The 23,597-nt window shown below is 37.5% G+C and overlaps 1 protein-coding gene across 5 annotated transcripts in view; it reads right to left on the bottom strand.

Annotated features, from left to right (window-relative positions):
• PTPRK (protein tyrosine phosphatase receptor type K) overlaps positions 1-23,597 on the bottom strand; it is a 403,857-nt gene that overhangs the window by 35,649 nt on the left and 344,611 nt on the right. For 3 of the 5 annotated variants that reach the window (XM_065680919.1, XM_065680921.1, XM_065680924.1), the window contains exon 14: positions 869-1,007. In XM_065680919.1, the coding sequence (XP_065536991.1) occupies positions 869-1,007 (139 nt within the window). The remainder of the gene's footprint in view (positions 1-868; positions 1,008-23,597) is intronic. The other 2 variants (XM_065680920.1, XM_065680923.1) reach the window with 1 other exon arrangement.

Here is a 23,597-nt window from a genome sequence, read left to right as displayed (position 1 = left end):
TTCCACCCAAGAGAAACCAGCTTGTGCCCTGTGAAGGGGACCCGCCAGGGAGGGGTACACAGAAAAAGAGGAATTGTTTAGATGCTAAAACTATGGATTTATAGAGCCGTGTTATGAACTTTTATGCCAGGTTAAAAGAGTTGCAGCTACTGGGAAGTCGAGACTTTAAATACTGACCGAGCAACAGCGCAGCACAATTTACTATAGGTAGGAGCATTTGGATGTGGAGTTAGCATTGTACAATGCCAGAAGATGGCGATATTGCTTACTAAGAAAGCACTGGAAAAATGAGAATTCATTTAAATTAATACACTTTAAAACAATTTCATGCACTAAGGACTCGCTAGATAATTTTACAGTGATGTGGTATGACTTTTAAGAAAAACTCCAGGTTTACAAGAGCATAAATAGAGGTATAAAGTTACATTATTTTGCAAGTTGGATAACATACAGATACAAACAACTCATTAGAGCTGCATATAGAAAATAAAATTCATTAGGTGATTATAACATGAAAACCACAGTAATTTTTTTGTTTACTTTGATTAGGAAAAAAAGGTTCTATGAATTTCGATTCCACCTGTTCTAACATTTTGTACATTCTTCCAACTGCAACTTAAAACTAGCAGGAAATAATTAAGTATGAGAAAATGTATAATTATTGGATTCCAAATATAAAGATATCCTCTCTTTAAATCCATCATAAGAATCACAGCAAACCCAACAGGAAACACAAAGAACTCATCAAAAAGATGATGTGAGCTACTGGTCCTGAAACTCTTTTTTTTTTTTTTTTTTTTGAAGACCTATTTAGTTATTGTTTGAGTTGGAGGAAAAAAGGAAGAATCAGCACAGATCATTTTCTTACCTTTTTTTGACGATCAATATGACAACAAGGAGAAGTAGGATGAATACCAGAATTCCAGCACTTATTCCTGCTATTTTCACCACTCGATCTGTTTGTTTAGCTGGATCTGGAATCACCTCAGGTTCTTCTGTTGCTGCTGCTAAATGAATTAAAAAAGAAGTTGCTTATATGTGTAAGCTAGGGACAAAATCATCATCATTGGTGATAATTTCCAAATATGTGTGTGTTTTAATACAGTAGCCAGATTATAGATACATGCATCATGTGTTTATACGTCTACATATATGCATATAGGCACACTATAAATTTCAATCTACATGCCATACATTTGCAACAAGAATATGACTATGTATGTGTATACAGCTGCATATATATATATATATACACACATATAACTTCATGGATCCAGAACTGTATATGCATCTGGATTTCCAAACAAATTACTGTATTACAAAGCTGAAGACAAAGCAGAAATAATCTATCAACTAAATCACTGTTACTTCCTTTAATGTTCTTTTTTTCAGGTATTAAATATGGAATATTTAACATTGACTACTGAGATTACATTAACACACAAGCAGTAAATTAAACTCTCTTTTCCAAGCTGCAATCAGCACCTTTCGCTCCTCTCCTTCACCCAATTTCAGTCCACCATTGCATATTAATTCACCTTACAGCATCTGGCCTGCAATCTGCATTCTCCTGGGAATTCTGATTCTCCAAATAAGGTCACCCACAAAACCAAGCCTAAAGTCAGCAGTAGTTTTATTTCTGTTTATAGGCTCTGAGAAAAGAAAAATTGCTGTTCTACAGAGATGAAACCACTCCGTAACACAGCTGAGCTTGCTGAGGCCACAGGTTACAGCAGAGAGCAAAACAGAATATATGTGAAAGTGCACAGCCATTCAGTCTGCATCTCTTTGTATCAGAGCCTGATGTACAAAGGATCAGGAACATAGCGTTTTCTAGCCTGGCAAAAATATCAAAAAAATATAAATAGGTTTCAGCCAGGGGTAAAACCCCATGAGGTGTTTACTTGTAAAATAGGACGCAGCTCTTCAGTTCTCTAGTTCTTACTTTCTAAGGCTGTGGCTCAGCACTTCACCTCTTGCCTGTTAGGAAGCACAGATGGGTACATGTGCTTTTTCTCTCTCTGACCCTTCTTTTGCTCTCCACCCAGCATGCAGCAGGTGCCACTTAACCTCTCCCCCCTCACAGCAGCTGCACATGGAGTAGTTACAAGTCGTTGGTATCATCATGCCTGTGCCATTACAAAGAAAATGTCCTTCACTCTGAAACCAGGATCTGTCTCAACAGACCACCAAAACCAGCAGAATGAGAAATAAGGTAAAGCCACACCACAGGAAGACTACTGGTGCCCTAAAAATCTGCTCCACAGGCCTTTTAGAAAGCCAGTGTAGTCAGTAGCAGGGATTACTGGTATCTAATACTTTCTAATTTTAACCATGTTGCTCTGACCATTTCTATTCAGGGTGCATATGCAGGAACCCATATTACCTTTTGAGGGATGGATCATGCTGTTGTTTAAAATCACTCTATTACTTGTTTCTGTAACCTTTATCTCAGCAGTATCTGACCCACTTACAAACAACTTACCCTCAAAACAACCTTCTGAGTTAGGAACGTGCTCTCTTTCAGACACCTCTGCGAGAGCTAGGCAGACAGTGAGAGATCTGGCAGTGCTTTAATCATAAAACATAATCATCATCATAAGACTTCATCATCATAATCATCTCTCTCCCCTACAGCTTGAACTCTATCTGCTGAGAAATACTAAATGCTTCCTACTTCGTGTAAATATATGCTTGTATGCATACTTGCATACATAACATGTGTGGACTTAATATTGTATTTTGTTTGTATTATGTGTATCGTTGAGGTGTCTAGGGGTAAGAGTAAGGATCAGGTAAGTGGTGTCTGCATGTGTAGCTGCATGCATACAACACATACACACGAGCTAGAATTAATGCTGGACACACATATGATGCTAACAGAGGAAATGAGGGGCATGACTTTTGAGGTGAAACTGAAAGAAGGTGTTTGAAATTCTCAATGGTTAAAATGAATCAACTCCCAGTCAACTATTAGCTGGGCTGGATGTGACAAATACGAATGAACACTTGATGAGCAGCAGAGCCAAAAGGCCAATCAGTAGAGTCAAAAGACCAATCAAAGCTAAAATAGAGATAGCTGTATATGCCAAGGGGAAAACCTCTCATGTTTGCTGTATAGGGTACTGAAAACCAGCAAGGATGTGGGAAGGGCAGAGAGGGAAGCACGCTGGAGTAGGATAGTCACTGTGTCTGGAATTGCCATGAGTACAACACGAGCGCACCTGTGTAGCTTGGACCTTGCAAAGGTAAGAACTACTCAAACTGCAAAATAACTAAAGCTTGCACAAGAGATTTAGTTCTGTGGATGGAGATTTAAGGCCAGGTCTTTGAGAGATTTCAAAATATGAATCAGAAGGATTGGATGTGACCTGAAGACACACTTCAAAGCTGAAGGCTCAAAAATACATCCAAAAGCTTTGAGCTTTCATCTCACTCTTCCCTGCAGAAAGACAGAGCAAGATTCATTGACAGAGCAAACTGCAGTATAGGTGGTTCCTACTGTTTGGCCGCTTATAATGTTATTTCATTCAGAACAGCTACTTTAGAAAAACAACTATACACTACTCAGAAAATCTGAAAGAAAGGTTACTTGAGGGAGTTTACCTATTCACATAACTTTGGCACTGGTGTTTTACTATATACATATATATATATTCTATAAGAAATGACTGAGTTTGCATTATCAGTAACTGTTCAAAACTGACCAAGTTTTTCACTGTTGTTTTTCCAGTAACAGTGGAAAGTTGGGATGATATCAACTGCTTGCCCATTTATTCTGGTTTGCTTACATTAAAGGCTTTGAAGTAAGAGACAGTAACTCATTCCATGAACTTTAATGCTGCTTATGAGACAAAGTTGGTGCCTACTAGAAACATATCACAAACTCCTAAATTAGTGGAGAAAAACTATACTGTATGGTGATAGACTAAGTATAACAAGTGGTTGAGAATCCTGCATCCAAAATGCTAAAACGTGCAGGCAAAATGCTGCCCCTTTCCCCAGTATCAACAGGAAAATTGCTTTTGACATAAATGAAGCCAGGATTATTGTATGTGTTTTCTAGCACCGGATAATATATGCATTCTCTAGACTGAATGTTACATTTGGGGACTACATGAAAGCAATTATAGATATAAATCACACTGTAATCTCTTATTTATGTGTATGTGCATTGAATGCAATAAGTATACTATTTTGAGGACGCTACTGAATGTCGAATAGAATCATCTAAGGAAATGTAGGAATTTGAGGGTATTTCATATTACTTGTGCTTTAATTTTGATGAAGTGTATTGTAAAACGCATGTGTGGCTTACGCATACACGACCAAAGGCAAAACTACAGAAACCTTGTGCCTATGTGTTAAAACTTAGGCATGTAAGTCAGTGTCTCCTGGTTGCTGGTTGCAAAAGGACTACAGCAGGAAGAGAAATTTTGCTGACTCTGAGAATTTGCTCCCTCTATCATCTATAGGACTGTCAGATTTGCTCCCTCTATCGTCTATAGGACTGTCAGGTTTTTTCTTTCTCTGAAGTGTTTTTTCTATAGACTGAACTGCTCCTTTGCCAAACAAATCAACACAACTAACCAAGGCATCACCAAGGGCAAATCATGCCTAACCAACCTAGTGGCCTTCCATGCTGGAGTGACTACATCACTGGACAAGGAAAGTGCTACTGATGACATCTATCTTGAATTCTGTAAGCCTTGATATGGTTTCCCCCACAACATCCTTATCTCTAGATTAGAGAGATACAGCTGCTGAAAATTGAATTATTGTGATGATTGGAGTTAACTACTGTTTATTTCTAAAGAAGGTAAAAATCATCTGAAATTATTTAAGTTATAAAACAACATGCTTTACTAATTCCTAACATTCCTTTTCAGTAATTTAGTCTTGCAGCCCTTTCTTATATCTTGAATAGCAGACTGTATTAAAGGTAATTTACCAGCATAAAAAGGTAATTAAATGGTAATTTATTGTTTTGAGAAAGAACTTTGTGTGTTAACAGAATGATGATTGTACAAAAATGGACACTGTTGGCTATTAATTCCTTTAGCCAGCCTGACTGCAATACGCCTTGTTAATTTTTACAATATCCTTGCATATTACTGTTTTTCATGATTTGACCCTATCAGTCTAAGAAGGGATAATCCTTCAGTTTTCAACCAGTGCAAAGTCATCCTGCATAAAATTTGCAAAAGCACCTGATCTGAAACAGAGTTAACTATAGTCCATCTCCCCCACCTCCAAATGAACAGCTGCCTACAGAGAAGATTTATGAGCTAGACTTGGAGGAGAACACTAGGTTTAGCAACTCATCCACTCACCTTTCTTCTGAACTAATGAACAGTAACAGCAATCATATTCCACAGTGCCATTCACAAAGTTCATAAAATAACTCAACCTAGTGATTCTGGCTCTGCACATTGCAAATAGTCACCGTATAAGAAGTAGTTCTCCTTGTTTTCATAGATGCTAAAGGACAACATTCAATCAGTTGACTTCCATGATCAATAGCATGAAGTTCAACTGTGAACAGCACTAAATTAGACTAGGATTGCTAACACTCTCAGGGACAGTAAAATTCTAAACAGTTGGTGAGGTAGAGTACATCTTATTCTCACAATTTCCCAATGTACTCAATTCCTCTAAATTCTTTCATCATGTCTTTTATCAAATACACCTAAAAGTCCAACACCCACTTCTAAAATTGACTATGCATAATATTTATACTTAATTCTTAAAAGTCTACGGTGGCATAAGGAATCCAGTCAGCACATATTGCTTTCCTGTCTTCTCCTTCCCTTCTGTGGTTTGGAAATTTACACACAGCTTTGCAAAATTGTCAGAGAATTTTAGACTCAGCACAAAATCTATTCACCTATACCTTCCTAAGGAAATGGTGCTGGAATTAAGAGAATGATATTCTACTTGCTCATCCAAACAAAATTATTCAAGAAGAAACTTTTGGTAGGATTTTGCAGAGTTGCTTGCATGGTACCTTTTAAAAAATAGACAGCCTTCTGAAAGACAGCTTTTAAATCAGAGATTTTAAACGAGATTTTATACATAACATTCTTACCATTCCATTTGACTCTCTTAACATTCACAGCATTTTATGCTGGGTTTCTTTTGTGTAAGCAAGGGAAGAAACTCCATTTTAGGCATGATTAAAGCTGCTATTTTATTACACTGCATTTTCTTTGAATGTTAATTTCTGTTTATGGCAGATCTTTGAATTCTCACAAACTGGTGCTATTGCTGCATAGCTTGATATTCAAAATAGCTCTGCTTGAGATAATCTGTTCTGCACCTTTGTTATGTGGCATTCAAAAACTTTTAATTAAATCCAGGAATGACGTCTGAATGAGTTCAACAAGGTAACATCAGGATAACATCAAGTGAAACTGGAGTTCTATAGCCAGCTCTGGAGATATGACAGTCTACTACCTGAGAAAAGGGCTCTTTGAAAAACTAAGTGAGATCCTCTGATGAATATTTTCTTTTAGACTTGTCTGCCTGTGTTTTAATCATCCACCTAGAAAGATCGCTCCATCTCGAGTTTTGTTTTGTTACTGCTTTACTAGAATGATAATTATTGTGCAATTAAGGAAATTTTTAGAAGCCTGAAAGTTAATTAATAAATTCAAGTTCAGAGAGACAAGATCTGTAACCACTGTTAGCTCAATTACATAAAAAAATAAAATAAGTCTCAGCTGATTCTATTTGATGAAAACACTAGAATGTGCTTTTGCAGGGATGGGGGAGATGGGATGTGCAACTTGTTCACACATTTCCCCATGTGAGTCAGTTTGGTACACCGCTGGCCTCCCTTCAAGATTTTTCTTTTTCAAGTTGAAAGCTGGAGATACATTCACTGGGAAAGGAATCCCCACAATTCCCCCTTCTCTATGTCTTCTAAAGAGCTTCTCTCTTGGAGTACAGCTTCTGGGAGATGAAGGCATGATAGAAATTCACTAGGACATGGGTACATCTAAGCTGTTGCTTCCAGGACTCTAAATTACAGCTTTTTAGGGTAGCATTATTAAAAAGAAAACTTGCATTTGATTGTGAACCAAAACTATGATTCACCAAGCTGTGCTTTGAAGTGTCAGGTTCATCCCTGTCACCATGGTAACCAGGGTCCATGGCTGACCCAAGGAGAAGAGTTTTAACAGGCTCTGCTGGTGAAAAGAGGGGTATCTGGCACCACCAGCCTCTTTTCCACACCCATCCTGAAGGAGGAGGGTAGTGAGGTGATGCTTAGATAAAATCTGCTGCCTTTGTGTTGCAACATACTGTGCCCACCTTTGTCCTCACGTGTTTCTTGCTGTGGGAAAAAGGGAGGTGTCACAGATGCTACCAGCTATGCTTAACAAAGGGAGGTCCTCAAGGGCCCAAAGCTTTGTGATATTATAAGTTAAGCCCTCATACGAACAAAATTAGATACCATTGTTCTCTATATAAAAGGTCATTGCTGCAGAAATGGATAGACACCGTTTCATGGGCCCCTATAGCTCCTTCTGAAACAGCTTTTTGATCCTTCTCAGAGGATGGCTTATGTGCAGAAATGAAATAAATACAGTTTCAGGCTGGCTAACCTCTAGTCAGATTTGGGATGGTACAGGATGCTACAGCCATTAAACACAGGAAGTCCCACAGGTGATTCTGCATAAAAATACGGTACCAGGTAAACAGGTGACCACCTGCTTACACACCCTGGTTCCAAATAATGCAGAAAAATATCCTGAGCTTATGCTACTGGATGCTTTTTAAATTACAAACATGCAGTTCATAAATATTTGTATGCATTTTAATTGATTAAACAAACTAGTACAGCATATCTATACAATAATGAGAATGTTACCGGAAAACTCCAATATAGTATATACATTTATATATAAAAGACCAGTTCCTGGCCAGTATTGTTATGCTCTCACTATATATATGTATATTTGATAAGTCAAACACAGTAATAATAATAATAATAATAATAAGTAATAATAATAATAATAAAACAACCCCCACAACAATCCCATCTTCACTACTCTCCAGGACTTTCGGTTCAGTCCATTTACTGGTTCTACTTTTGTAGGAAATAACAAGGAAAACAATCAGGTGAACCAAGTGTCTGCTGGTACTATGGCCTGAAATAAAATTAATGAGAACTTACTCCTGCAATGTTCCACTGAGAAGCAATTTAAATTCACAATGACTACTCTGAAAACAGTAATGTTCGTGAATTTATAACCAATAAGGAAAGAGTTGACCTTAAAAGATTCAGAAGTATCAAGTGAAGAAAGTGCTGAATCTGTTTGCCTCACTAACTGTCAACCCTTGGATACGTGCAGATGACGAGAGCCAAGGCAGGAACAACGCTGAGGAGACAATGTACCAGCAGCACTCTGCCCTGCTGTCCACAGATCACATCGAAAGATCAGATTGGTGTCTTCAGTGCGTTTCTACTACATCTGCCACTAAGATGTACTATTTTTGTTTGTACTTTGTAAGCACTTTCCTATCTTTGAAGTACGCAAGGGTAGGATTCAGTTACAGGGAATGAAAATGATCAGTTCATCTTACAATCTACAGATTGCACAGCTTTTGATTTGAAAGGTACTATCCTCATGCATGAAACAGCTGTTTATGTAGACATACCTATGCTAGCTTTAAGCGAGCTGGCTCAGTGGCGCAGCTGTGTCCCCAGGACGCAAAAAGCTCTGGGTGAATGCAGATGTCAACTGTGATGAGGTATAATACATCAGGGTGTAAGTTGAAGTTACAATACCATCTTTGGGTTCAGTTGTTTTTACTGGGCAGGACACAAGATAAAAATATGGGCTGAGGATTCTGAAACGGCTCCTCTCAAGGTAAAAGGCATACTCCAAGGTTAGAGGAACACAGCTCTTCCCTGTCTTGCAGCAGCACTGCCCAAGAAGGGAGACTCCTCCTGGCTGGAGCCCATGACAAAACCCACGTGGCACAGTTGTACCTCTGTAATTGTCAGCTCCAAAACGTACAGTGCAAGTGACATTTACACAGTGGAAATCTACCCCATGGATAAATTAGAGTCTATTCATTAGTCGATTTGACACCTGAAAATCCAAGTTTTTTCTCCCCTCCCCTTCTGGCCTGCCTTACCTTCAAAGCAAATGAGAACAAATATTTGAAAGGAATCAGAATACAGTATTTCAGGGTCTTGGTACTGTGTTTTTTCAATCTTTGAAGTTCCCTCTCAGGTCCTCCATTCAAAATTGTCACCAACAGTGAAAAGGCTAGAGATTTAGCCTGAAAAAATCCTAATCTGTGTGGAAACTTACATTTTTAGAAGGCTATAGGATCTAAAATGTGAATTGTGGACAATACTAAGTGCGAATTTCAAAATATCAGGTCGCATCCCATAACAGCTGCACGTTTGAAATCCCTAATGCAATCTTCTTTTAATTTATAATCTGGTTAATTTTCTGTGTCCTGGAAAAAAATCAGTTTTCAGAATAAGACTTTCTTGAGCCACTTGATGTGCTTCTTTCAGTAGCCAGTAGGGAAGCAGAGATCTAAAGACGCAAACCAAAGGGTTATTACACATAGAAAACCAGTTGTATAAATACATAACATGCATGCTGTAAAGTATTGGAGTGAAACAATGCAATCAATACCACTATTTCTCCCTGATTTTCTAGAAAGGGGTATTGGTTGGGAATAGCCCCCTAACACTGACCCAGCTGATCACAACCATTTAGCAACAACTTGTCGAATGGATTGTTATCATTTCTTAAGGTCACTATGAGCACTTCCTAAGTACAAAGGGTCTGTTGTTAGACCTGTTGTAGCATTCTTTCCTGAGAACATACAAAAGCAGTCAGCCTTCTGGTAATGCGATAATTTATGAGGCATTCTAGGGGGAAGAAAAAAAGTGTTAGCATTTGGCCATGGTATAAAGTAATCAACTTTCAAGTTCTAGCCTGATCAAACAGCCTGCTTTCAAAACCATGTGTTTTTAAAAATAAATTCTCACTTGATGTCAGTTACAAAATTTCATCTATGCAAAACACTGCATTAAGAAATTATCTGGCTTTGACAATGACTCCTGTATGGCTTGTTAGCTCAGAATTGAACCTGAAAAGAAAATTACTTTAAAAGCAATGTTTGCTAACAAATACACAAAATGCCTCATCTTTATGTGCCTTTCCAGCAGGTAACATTTAGGAAGGTTAGCAGAAGAAGTACATTATAACAATTGTTATCATTTATATAGACATACAACATGGTTTATGGGGAAAAATATTACTCTCAAATGTCTGAAGTTCCATTTTGCTATATTTATTGAAAAGAACATTCTATGAATAACTTCTGCTAATTAAAGCAACTATAAAATCATAAGTGAGAATTTACTTGTATTGTGGAAGTTGCAGAGTTATTGCGGACCTGTGCAATTACATTGAAGGAAGCAAGGATGGCTTAACTCTCCTCCATCACAAAACTACAAACTCTCAACCCAAACTTTACTCATACTAGCTCAAAAAGCAGAAATTGCTTTAAAAATTAAAAATTGCTTTAAAAATTGCTTTAAAAATTATCTTAGATCAAATGCAGTGCTAAATATGTGGAGAATGGAATCAAAAGACAAAGGCAATGAGGAGGAAAAGAAATTGTGTTTCCTTCACCGTTTCAAAAAACCCCAAATCCACATGCATTAAAGTTTATACAGTGCTAAAACTAGTCTTTAATGGCCCCTTTTGGTTATTAGTATCCTGAATTCTTACCGTCATGAGTGCCAGCCTTCAGTATTTTTTTTGCTGTAAACTTTGGTGCTTTTTCAAATAAAGTGAAAAGGTAAATATAAGTAACCTGAAAGAATCAAAGATACTTTCTTTCACATTACTTCTATTTTTCCATCTAGAGAATTTTTTTTGTGACTTCTTCAGTTATACAACACTTTCCTGACAAGTTTCATTGTCTATAGGAGTCCATTGGGATAGCTGGGAAACAACACAGGATGCACTGGTGTGCAACACCCATGGCAGATAATTTATCTTTAAAATCTTCCCATTTGAAGAGCATTCACTTTCAGAGAGTTACACAGGTCAAAACTCTTGAGGTTCTCCTGAATTCCTTAGCACTATTAGGTGTTCAAGAAGCTGGGGGTCTGGGAGTATCAGGGAAAGGCAAATACCCTCTTTCAGAACAACTGGGTATCACCCAGCTGCACACATCAGTGGGCTGAAAGTACTGTCTCATCCATTACTCTAATTATGCAGTTGTTCCCAAATCTGCTTATCCAGATACATCTGAAAGGTCTTCTGTCAGCACTTTAAGCTAGACCACCTGATTTTGCACTGAAACATCAAAACAGTGGTGCTTATCCATGCCAATCTACCAGCTTCAATGTGAGGGCAACAGCCAAACTGACTGAAAGCTTTGACATCTTCCGCTACACCAATCATTTACAACATAAATATGTTACCTAAGCCTTAAACCCTGTGTAAGAAGTCACAAGCCTGTTTATAGGCTTGTTTACCACATTTGACATCTAGAAACGCAGCTGTAATGGCACTGCAACAGCATGCAGTGTTGAAAAAACATTGACTTTGCAGCTCTGGATTGATTGACATTGACTACCGAGTTCAGATCAGGACCTGTAATGACATTAAAAGCCTTTCATATCATGTCATTGGCTCTCTTTCTACATATACCTACGTTCCTAGTATTTTTAAAGAAACTTTCCAGCAGGAGGAAGAAGTGGGAGTCCTGCAGACCACAGGAAACACATGCCTGCAAACAAGGTGACTGTTGCTGTTACTGCCACTTTCTGAACCTTTGGCTTTACTTTTTCACATTTTTTTTCCTTTCATACAGGAATCTTGCTGCCTTCAAACCTTGAACTCTAATCAATTTCTCTTTTTGAAAGAAATAAAAGACTTTTTGTTGTTTCCATTATTCAAATAAATACACAAAACTGTGATGGGGGAACCAGATGTAATAAAGAGCCTTCATGATTCAAGTTACATAAACTTTCTATATCTGTTACTACACTGGTTCATAAACAATAAAGATGGAACAGTTTTTAATTGCACAAAGCTTACTCTGTCAGAAGGCAGTCAGGCTACAGGAAAATCAGTTCTAGGTTGTATAGTATGCAGAACTAAAACAAATTAGTTTGGAAGTGGATCTGTGGCCCTCTTGGCTGCATGGTTTTGTGGGTTATAGAGCATTTAGTTGTTTTTATCCAGAGGATGAAATTAGCTCTCTGTACTGGATATGCCTTGGGCTGTTGCTTTCCCAGCTAGCTTCTCCAGGAAAATAAAACTCTATGAAAGGAAAAAAGAATATGTCTAACAAAAGCTTCAAATTCACATGGAAGTCAAAATAAATAAAGCCAACTATAACATGCAAATATTGTATTACAATTTATGTAATGGGTTGCTGGCAAAGAAGATTACTGTACTGGTATTTATGATTTAAATCTGGTTTTAGGGTTGTCAGCCAGTTGTGATCTGATTAAAATCTGACTGATTTGGAGAAAATCACCTTAAACTGAAGTAGTGCCAAGAACTCTTGCAGATGAGATGGCAAAAATATCTATACTAAGGCACCGAACTTTGCCTAACAATTACCAAAATGAAATTTGCATTTTAAAAGAAGAACAGAAATTGAAATAAACTAACATGAAACCATTGTGCTCTAGTAATGAGAGCCACGGGCTAAGACACGCCTGTATCTATCTCATGTAAATTGTCCTTTTGGCAAAATGTGACTTGTGATTTGAAACACACAGGCCACTCCACAGTGTGAGCAATATAAGCAGACATTCCTGACAATCCACAACAAAAATGGTCTTTCTTCTCTTCAAGGAAGTGAAAAATGGCTTTACTTGGTGGCTAACTTGATACGACTTTGATGAATGACTCACTTCAACTTCTTATTACTTAAAACCCAGGCAGTGCTCTCTATCAGTTTTCTTAAGAGACAACTAGCCAAAATTTTCAGACTTTGGTAGATGAAGTCACCCTGACATATTCAGACAGTATCAACAGAAGAGATGACTTTCAGATGGCTTGAGTACCTCTTGTAAATCAGATACACCATCACATTTTAACTAATCTTGGAAAAGAAATGTACATCTGGGGAAACATATTAGCCCATCGATGTAATCACAGTATCTCCAGGTAAGACATCCTCTTGTCTGATTCTGGTGTAATAATCAGACTACTATTACATGAAAATATTACACAATCCAGTAGGATCATGTCTGCTACTTACAGAATATCCCAAAAGTACAATGAAATACAAAACTGTTTGCATACCTCAAGTATTTAAAAAATACAGTGGAGAACAATAATATATTTCTGAATCAAACGTTAAATAACTTGGTAGCACATTAAACTTTGTGAGAAAACAATAAAAGCATTTTTTGATCACTAGAACACTTTAGAATGTAAATATTTATCTATTTTTTTTTCAGCAGGATAAAAAGCTGAAAATGAAAAGCAAGAAATGACTGTAACTGCATCTAAAATCACATATAAAACTAACTTGTTTTCTCCGTGCAAGAAATACAATTCTTCAAAAATCTATAGCAGTTGAATGTCAACTGTCTTTTTAATCCCACTGATTGTTTAGGGGTAAATATACCTACCATTACTCCACTGAGAAAGAAGAAAGGATATAGTAACCTTTTAGTTTTGTAGACTTAAGAATTTTACTCAATGTAACCAGTAAAAATAAATGTTCAACTCTGTGCTCCCAATCTTGCACCAGGGTTGACATGTTTCCCCTCAGCTACACATGATATTCTCTGTGGAAAATATTTCCACCTTTTTTCACATACAAAGGCAAGTTCAACACCCTGTACTTGGGATGGTAACACCACACCATGGTATAGCATAAGGTAGAAAGCACCTTTGGAGAAAACAGGGAAGGAGAAAATTGGTCTTGTTGCCATCTTCAGCTGCCTTATGGGTGAATGGATGCAGAGTAGATACAGTTAGACTCTGCTCGGTGAGATGTACAGCAAAGGGACGAGGCACAACTGACATGACCATATAACAAGGGAAATCCCCAAGCAGACAGAAATCCCCCTCCCCAAAACATGAGGGTGGTCAATCACTGGGACAGGTGCGCAAAGAGAGACATTCTTGGAGACATTCAAAACGCAGCTTGACAAGGGCCTGAGCAACTTAATTTAACTTCCAATTTAGATCCAGTTAAGCTGCACATGCTCGGAGTAAGGGTTTGACTAGGCAACTTCCACATGTCCCTTCCAACTGGAATTATTCCAAGATTCCTACTTCATACTTGAAGACACCAACTAAGACTCTGTTCATCTCATTGCTCTAAGTAGTTATTATTGCCTTGTTTTCATAAATAAATAAATGCATGAAGCAATATTCTCTGAAATGCAGGGAATGCAAATTTAATTTTGTATTACTTCCAGTTTCAGTATTTCACTTAGATTCACATTTCAGGCTTTTTTTTGAGGCTGCTGGAATTTCAAAAACAATCCTCTAAGATTCAGTCAGAGCTGGCTTCTAGGCGCTTTTTAAAGTTGACTGTAGCTGTAAGCTTCTGGCCCTGAGTATTTAAGAAATAGCTCATGCTCTGCTTTGCTGAGAGATTCTCAGTGACCACTGATTGCCTGTAGACTGCTCTTCAGGTCCTGCCTCTCAGCCCAGCAGAGAAGAGACATTAGATGAGTTAGTCCCTGCTTACCAGAAAGCATCTCGATCAGATGAAGTTTCTTTAACTGAGAAATGGGATAAAAAGCACCCTTTCAAGCTGCTATTAATATGGCTACATACTGGGCAAAAGAGCTTACTGTCTATAGCGTATGATTGCTATCCTCCCTGAAACACTCTCCTCATTTGCTTGTGGACGTCTCCCTAGGGGCCCCCCAGGGCTGGAGAAACCCTACTAAAAGAGAGAGTGTGGAGATAAAAGAAAGCCGATTCGGGGTTTAGTGGCAGAAAAGACAGCTTGTGGTTAAAAGAGCTGCCCTAGGTCTGACAGGAGAATGAAAATACAGAGACATGGCTAGGGAAATGAGGTAGCAAAACACAGAGAGCCTGGAAGACAGATATGCAGAACAAAGAAAACACAATGCAAAAACAATTGGACTATTAGGAAAACAGAAAAAGAAAAAAAGAACAGAAAAATACCCCACCAAACAGCAAAAATAAGGAAGCACAAAACACACACACACACACAGAGAAATGGGTAATGGCTGACACAGAAAATGCTTACAGTTTTTGTGATAAAAAATTATTTTAGATGAAATAAATGATTTTTGGTTGTAAATGTCAGTTTAAATTGGACTTGAATTGCATTCCCTTGCTACATAAATCTGAGTGATACATATGAATGTAAAGCTGAGCAAACCCATCAAGGATCTCTGAGAGCAAAATAGGTGGCTTCTTCCTTTCCATCTTTCCAAAGGCACAATCCCAGACCTGTTACAAACATTACTTTGCACATTCTAGAAAGATTCTCCCCTGTGCTGGTTAGCAATGGAACTCCAGATGGTACTACACATGCTACCACCACACAAAACTACAACGTATCTCTGCATAAATTGTCTGCCTTTCTGTGAGATGGGCAGAACAAGAGCATAAGTAGTGTTAGAACATAAATAGTGTTACAGATCCTGACTGAAATGCACTGTCAGATCTGCACAAAGTGATTTAGAGGTAAACGTCCTTGTGATATGTATTACCTTGGGTCATTGCTACTAAGTCTTCAACTCTAGCTGTAGCAAATTAAGTTCCTAACTGTTTCTTACCCTGCAGGTAAAAACAAATCAACTAAGCAAAGTCACTGAAATGAGTACAGTAGTGTTACTTTCTCCATAACAGAAAAATATTAATGTGGACCTCATCATTTAACCTTCCTCCTCCTCAAAATCAAACAACTACTGCCTCAAACTATCACACTGTTTTTACACTCGATGCTACCCATAAGGTTTCTAAGCCTGTACACTTTTTCTCTAAGCTTAAAGAAATTATTTCTCAAGTAATCTTTACTGACCAAATGAATAAAAATCAGATGAAGCCTAAATATAAGCAAAGCACCATGTAACCATGTCACTCTTGTAAAAAAAAATTTGCTATGAGTATTGTAAGCACAGAGCCATTTTTTTAAAAGAGTGAACAGGTTTTTAAACTAAAAATGTTCCAGTTTGCTTCAAATATTTTCTACATTCAGCTATTCTCTTAAGACCTGGGAATAAAACAACTCTGCATGCATCTGAGAGCAGACCTTCAGATGCAATCAGTGGGCCTATGCCAGGATGGGCAAATGGAGGAGTGGTTCAACCATGCTTAATAAAAACTACTAAAAGAAAAGCCGTATTTCAAATCTCTTCATCTTCTGCTTCATCAAATGTAGTGAATAAAGATAACAATTTAAGGACTTTCAGTTTACATAAAGCAATACCTACTGAATTTTTTTTCAACAATTTGTTAGATATATTGGCTTTAAACTCCAAGCAGAATCATACACACGTTTACAGCATTTACAGCAGAATGCATTTATGCTAACAACAACAACAAAATTATTAAGCTTTCATAGATACTGCAGGTATTTATTAAATCACTTTCATCACCAGAATATTTTTCTTACATAATATTAATTTTCTATCTGTTTATTGAATGCTTGTAAAGCCTTTCTCAAAAACCAATAAAATACATGAAATGTTTTACTGCATAGCAATACACTAACTAAAGTTCATTCTCACTCAGCTCATTGACTTAACAATGTTTACGTAGTGGATGCAAGTTCAAAACAAGTTTCATTGCATTGAACCAGGTTACACTGATCTTTACTTTTGGCAAGGGTAAAAAGTACCATTAATATTTAAGAAACTTTAATTACAGTTGCTGATTGAAATCCCAGTAACAGCCAAATTCATACTTCTGAAGCAGCCAAACATTCCTTATCCTGTAAACCCTAGAAGAATTAGTTTTTTATATTGGCAGGTAGTCCCTCATCAAAGCCAAATACCCTTCCCCCATAGCATTGCCACCATATATGTGAGCCCAACTGACCAAAGGGATACTTCTTAATATACGATGTTGTGCTCAGAAATAAAATCTGTGAGTTTCATTTTTCAAATTAAGCTTGGCGACTGTCCGAGCATTTGACTGTCTGTGGGAGGACATGAGTGACTGCTTTTGTATCACTTTTTGAAAAATAGATAAACCTTTCCTTCACTTCTAAACCATCTTTATCTCAGCCCACAAGTTTTCTTGCTTTTGCTTTTCTGATTCTCTCCCCCGTTCTGCTGGTGGGCAATGAATGAACAGCTGTGTTGGTGCTAAGTTGCTGACTGTGGCCAACTTCCTCCAAAAAGTATTCAGAAAGGAAAAAAAAAGAGCAACAGTGAAAATAATTTGAAATCTTAAAAAGCAAAAGGAAACAAAACCCCTTAATACCATTGGCCATTTATATTCAGGTTGGCCATCTAAACCCAAGGAAGTTATTTCTTCTTCTCCAATTAACATATTTATGCAGCTTCATTCAGTTAATTACTACATTGTAAATTGCATGCCACCTCTCTTTCTAGTCGAATCCTAAGAATCTTTTCAGGTATTAACTTGAGACAGAATACTCCTATTTAATAGCTGAAAGAGCTGAAACAGAAAATAAACAAGCCTGGGGTTAACAAGAATCTCACACTTGAGCTACAAATGTTCACAGATAAAGGTAATGTTTGGCATAACTCTTACTTTTGACACCATCTTTTTCCCCCTCCTCATTCTGCTGCTTTTATGCTAAGGTAAGGTAAGGTCATACTAGCTTTAGCAACCAAAAATACAAGCAACCTCCACTTACTGGCACTTCACACATTTCTTTTTGCTATACCTAGCCTTCCTCCTCCCCCAGTTTTTACACAGTATTTCAGGCATCTTAAGATTAAATTATTTGAATGATAGTCTTGAAAGGTAAAGCACTCCAGTTTACCACTACTTTTTTTCTTCTCTATAGCAACAGAGGATGAATGAAAAGGGAATGACACAGTAGTGCTTTCATACATCCTTCTTCTTCTAAGAGCATTCTTTTTTATTCCCCTTGCTTTCAATTCACCCCATTCACAAAGGATTAGCATAACACATCTTTTTATGCTTGTAAGGGTTACAGCTGTAATCGCTTCACCTCATCACTTTACTTAGAAATCCTGTCTCCAGAGGAGTAATTCAATTACTCATGACAATCCAACTTTTGCCTAACTAAATAGAAATTCATTATAATGCTGTGCTGGTGCATCAGTTTACTATGAGTGGATGGGGGAAAAAAAACCCAGCAACATGAATAGCTGGGGTGAAAGGAAGAAAGCAATTGTTGCCGAACAAAAGGCTACCAACAAAAGATAGGATGACTAGCAGAAATTCTTAGTCCCATGGGCAGGGCAGCCTTCAAACCTGTAATGACCTATAGCTTTTAAAAGTCTTGGATTTCAAATGGGTGCTGAAAGTCTATAAGTTGATGAGAGCATCCAATTGCTTCCATCTGACTAGTCTTTAGCAGGTACTGGGCAGGCGTGTGTAAAATCCTGATGCAGAGCTTCTACACAGGCTGAGGAGTCAACACCATCTTCTGGAAAATACCTCTATATGCACGCGTTAGTACTTACAATGGCTTCTTTTGCTCTCTGCTTCTGAAATTTGGAACGTACATGCAGGAATCTGACTGCATACTGCTTCAGAATAAAACTAGTACCATCCTTAGCGACTGACAGTGGATAAGGATAAAAGATGAAAAAACAAAAATGAGGACAACTGGCATCTCCAAATGACTTCCAGTTGTCCATATGCCCACAAGCATAAATCTAAGAAAAGACATGCTGATTGTGGCACAGAAGGACGGCACTTGGGGCAGAAGCACAGATGCCAGGATCATGCCTTCTATTTAGAAGTAGAGCATTTTCTTTTATTTTATATTATTTCTGTAGAGTGATTTAAGATGCCCAGATGTAATGAGATAAGTTCTCAAAGGCAACATTTGTTATCCAAAGGTTTAGGAGCATTAGGATCTAGCTGACAAATCTTTAGCTGTTAGACTGGCTTAGGTCTGTTTTCAGCTTTCAGAGCCCATAACTATCCTCTTGATTTTTATTTTTACAGATTCCTAAGGATTGTAGTACAACATATGGGCAGCATTAAGGGCATTAAGGATTTATAAATTTGTAATTTTATTATAAAACCACATGAAGCCTGAAATATATTTGGGGTTAACTGCAATACATATACTAGTTGTGGTCAAATTAAATATTGATGTGTTCATGTCTGCGTTAAGTAGAAAAAGAGAAAACATCCTGTTTACAATAGCCGAAGAAAACATTCCACACTCATGAAGAAAGTCATTCACTGTGTTTAGTTTAGTCTGCTTTGTTTTTAATCTGGAATTTCTTTTTACTTCAAGTCGCTGCTCTTTTACATCCTTCTAGGCACTGAACCTTTATTGTGATGTGTATGTACTTTACAGTGACTGGAAATCAATAATAATTCTGATACTGAGCCTCTTCGTGTTGAAAAACTTAAACTATCCCTAAGACAGCATCTTTCTTCAATGCTACTCATGGGAATTTACTAATAATCACATTGTTGGATGAGAGTGGAGAATTTGAGTATGTGGAATAAAAGCCAGACATTAAAAAGAAAGTCCTCAGAACACAATAAAGACCCAGTGGGTTATTGTTACTTTGCAAATTACTGTTCAACATAAACATAGCTACGATAACTATGCTCACTGTATACAGGCAGAGTATCTGTATTTGTTACATTTATTCCATAGTTAAAAATGAGAGGAGAGCAATCCAACCAAAATTCATGCCCTGATCCTAACAAGATGTCCAGTTTGAAGAGAGAAATTTACAGCTGCACAGAGAAATGGGGCAAGATTCAGCATCCAGTCTTGAATCTATAACATATACCCAGAAATGCAGGAAATTGTTCAGGTACAAGAACATACATTCACTTTTGTCTCCTGACACTTGTGATTTGCCATTGTTTGATTGCTGAAAATGAAGTTACAATATTACTTTTTATGTGAGTGTGCTGTTAAAGAAATGAGCTATTGTTTGAAGAAAAATAGTTCTGATACACTGTGCAGAGAACACAGGCACGGTTGGGAAAGTCAATGCTGTATATCACAATGGAAACAAGACCTTTGTCCTTAATAAAGAGCTCCCACCAGAAAAGCTGAAATACCTCCTATTAAACTGGACAGTAACAATAATAAAATGGAAGCAGCAGTGGAAAGGCCTCAGCACAAACACGAAAGCAGACATTCATATTTCATATGTCCTATCCCAAATTAGAAAAAAATCCTCAAAGTTGTTTAATGAAGCTAAATAAATGTTGTGGGACTGTAAATACCAAACCCTAGCTATCATGCTTATAGATAAAGTAAACATTTTTTAGTGTTCATTATGAGGATATCTTTCTTCATTTTGCTGTACTTCATCTAGTTAGACATTCAAGCAGGAGACAAAGACTATATAGTTCTCAAAATTAATGTTACACAAACACCATCAGGATAGAAAAATGGCTTAGAGTATCTGTTCTCATAAAAAATTGATTTAAAACACAGTAGCCAGTTTCAAAGCTGGCGTAAGAAACATACTTTACATCTGTGCTTAGCTTCCTGTTTAGGGATGTTTCATTTATGCTTCTGTCTCAAACATTTATACCACAGTATAAATTAGTTCAAACTACCTTAGCCATGTTCAAATAAGGACAGAAAAACATAAAATATTTACAATCAGCTTATCCTGCATGATTATATTTCCCCTTTAGCCTAACAAATGTTAAGACAATTTGCTGCAAATCTTGCATTTCTTATTATGCCATGGCCAGGAACAGCAATGACAAAATTTGGCTTGGTAAAATACTTCTGTATTGGGAAGGGTTCAAGAAGGCTCCATAAATGGCTGAGTATGCTGTACAGCTGACATGTTTTGCTTTGAAGAGAGGTTGAGCAAGGAGCTGAAACATGGAAGGAGTGATATTTTAACAAATGTTATCAGTTGATAAAAATCAGCTGTCAGTTGGTCTTATAGTTTTGAAAAAACAGCCTAGTGTCTTGTTCAGCTTATGGACACATTCTAATTTTCCGTGATCTCAGATTGCGTATCATGAGATAAAGGCCTGGTGGGAAGAGGGGCTCAAGAAACCTGGATAATATTTAAGGATCACCTCCTCTAAGTTCAGGATTGATGCATCCCAGTAAAGAGGAAGTCAGGCAAAAACTCCAAGAGCCCTGCGTGTGTGAAGAAGAGCCACTAAATCTTGAAGTCCTGCATTTTCAGACTATACTTGAAATACAGTGCAGCTATGCTGTCTTTAGAAGAAGGGCTCTTGTCCTGGGTTCAGCTGGTGGGGTAGGGCTGGGTATTGGTCAGTGGGGGGTGAGTGGTTTTATTCTCTTCCCTTGTTATTTCCCTTATTATTATTGGTGGTAGCAATAGTGGTTTGTGTTATACCTTAGTTACTGGACTGTTCTTATCTCAGCCTGGGGGATTCACATTCTTTCAATTCTCCTCTCCACCCCTCCAGGAGCAGGGGGAGTAAACAGGGCAGGGACTGAGCGGGCAGTTGCATGGTTCTGAGTTACTGGCTGGGCTTAAACCATGACAGCTCTGCTGATCTTTTCTTATCACAAACACAAGATGAATCAAGAAGCTTGCCATGAAAAACTGAACAAGCCTTTCTGCAGCTGAGCTTCTACAAGTCAACCACTGTCCGCCAAATGCTGCAGCACTGTGTGCCTGCAATCTATCACGCTACATTATGATCTATTCGAGTGCTACAGACCTTCTCCAGCAAACCAGATTGTTTTACCTAAGTAATTGCTTGCATTTATCCAAAACAATTCCTTGAATAGGTTATTAAAAAAAAGCATAAAAGAATTGCACTTCCCAAAATGATTTGGAGAAATACTTTCAGCTGGTTATGTTACATGAGTATAAAATTTCACTGTCCAAATTTCACCAGTAGTACTAAAAAGGGACACTTGGGAAGTTACAATTTCTGTTACTCAATTATCTGCACACACAGATCGATTACACTTTTCGAGTTTGAGAAAACTCTTCAATTCTATTTGAACTTAATCTATATTATTAAAATTATTTGATTTGGCTAAGTAACATCATGCTTCAGAGCTTGAGGTGAGTGAGCAATACCTTTTTATACAAAGGCAACCAGATTACCAGCTTTCGTATTTGGACAAGCATATGATGAGATTCAGTTTGCCATATTTCAGTCCCTAAACTGCCAGCTGCTTATGTAGAATGAGGATTTCTAAATTCTGTTCAGAAGCAAAATAAGATCTTGGCAAATTTATAAATAGGTAGTGATTGCTCCAAATACCCACCAGTCTTTCCCATCTTAGTGTGCAGCATGGTCTAGGCTGAAACACAGAAGTGGTTGGTGACAGCATCAGCATGCTCAACAGTTCAACTTACTGATCAAAACCCCAATTTAACCCTGATGGTTAATACCTGATGCCTATTTATGGGGACATGTGACTTACATTCCTCAATAGACAGAATAGAACTTTTCAGTATTTTACAAACCTTTACACCATAGCAAGGAATAGTAACCCTTTCCATTAGGTGTACAAAAGGCAGTATTATGAAAGATGAAAACGTGGATGTAAATCCCCGTGTCAACATTACGGCTCAGTGATTCAAAGCAGAATGGGAACTAGCTGACAATCTTTCTAAATTTTGGAATAATATCAGATACTAAGCCCTTCAGGATTAAAACTTTATGAACTACCAGATGCAAGAAACTCTAAAACGCTGTGAGAAAATCTGTTTACATCTGCAGAAAATGACAGCATGTTGAATTACCAGGCCTTATAAAATTTGTTACAAAATTCTAGGGAATGTAGCATTGTCACTTCAAAACACAAATGACAGTCTCAATTCAATAAACTGAGAAATCAGAAACAGACCAAGGATTAATCTGAGATTTGCTTGACTACATATTTTCTATTATAATGGGTCAACAAAACAAGCAGACAATTCAGATAATCTGGATAGTGTCAGTGTACACAAAAATTAACGTTCATGTTAAAAAATGCCTGCACTTGTGCAAATGAACTGCCTTCCATATGTTGAGGAAATTTCAATGCCAGTTACATGATTGTAGAATCCTACCCTCTTCTCTCTTTCTCATATGGAAGAACACTCACCCTTTCACTGTCACCTTTTCACGGTCATTAAAAACACGGCTGTAACAGCAAGAATCAACCCCTTCAACAGTTCCAGCAAATAGTCACCAAGTTGGTTTTCCTGTCATTATCTAATGGTCCTAACAAGAAGATATACATTTAGAAAATGTTTTTAAAAATGTATCTTCATATCCCAGATTCATAGAATAGTTTGAATTGGAAGGACCCCTAAAGATCAACTTGTCTAACACCCATGCAATGAGCAGAGACATCTTCAACCAGATTATGTTGCTTAGAGCCTTGCTTGACTAACGGGAGGAGTTTCCAGGGATGTGCCATTTACCACCACTCTGGGAAACCTGTACCACTGTTTAAAAAAATATGATTTATATCTTCCATAAGTAGCCACTTGAAATGGCAAA

This window comes from Lathamus discolor, chromosome 5 (genome assembly GCF_037157495.1).
Source record: "Lathamus discolor isolate bLatDis1 chromosome 5, bLatDis1.hap1, whole genome shotgun sequence".
Taxonomy (NCBI): Eukaryota; Metazoa; Chordata; class Aves; order Psittaciformes; family Psittacidae; genus Lathamus; species Lathamus discolor.
The sequence above is the reverse complement of the archived record's forward strand: the minus strand, read 5'-3'. Positions and strand labels throughout refer to the sequence as shown.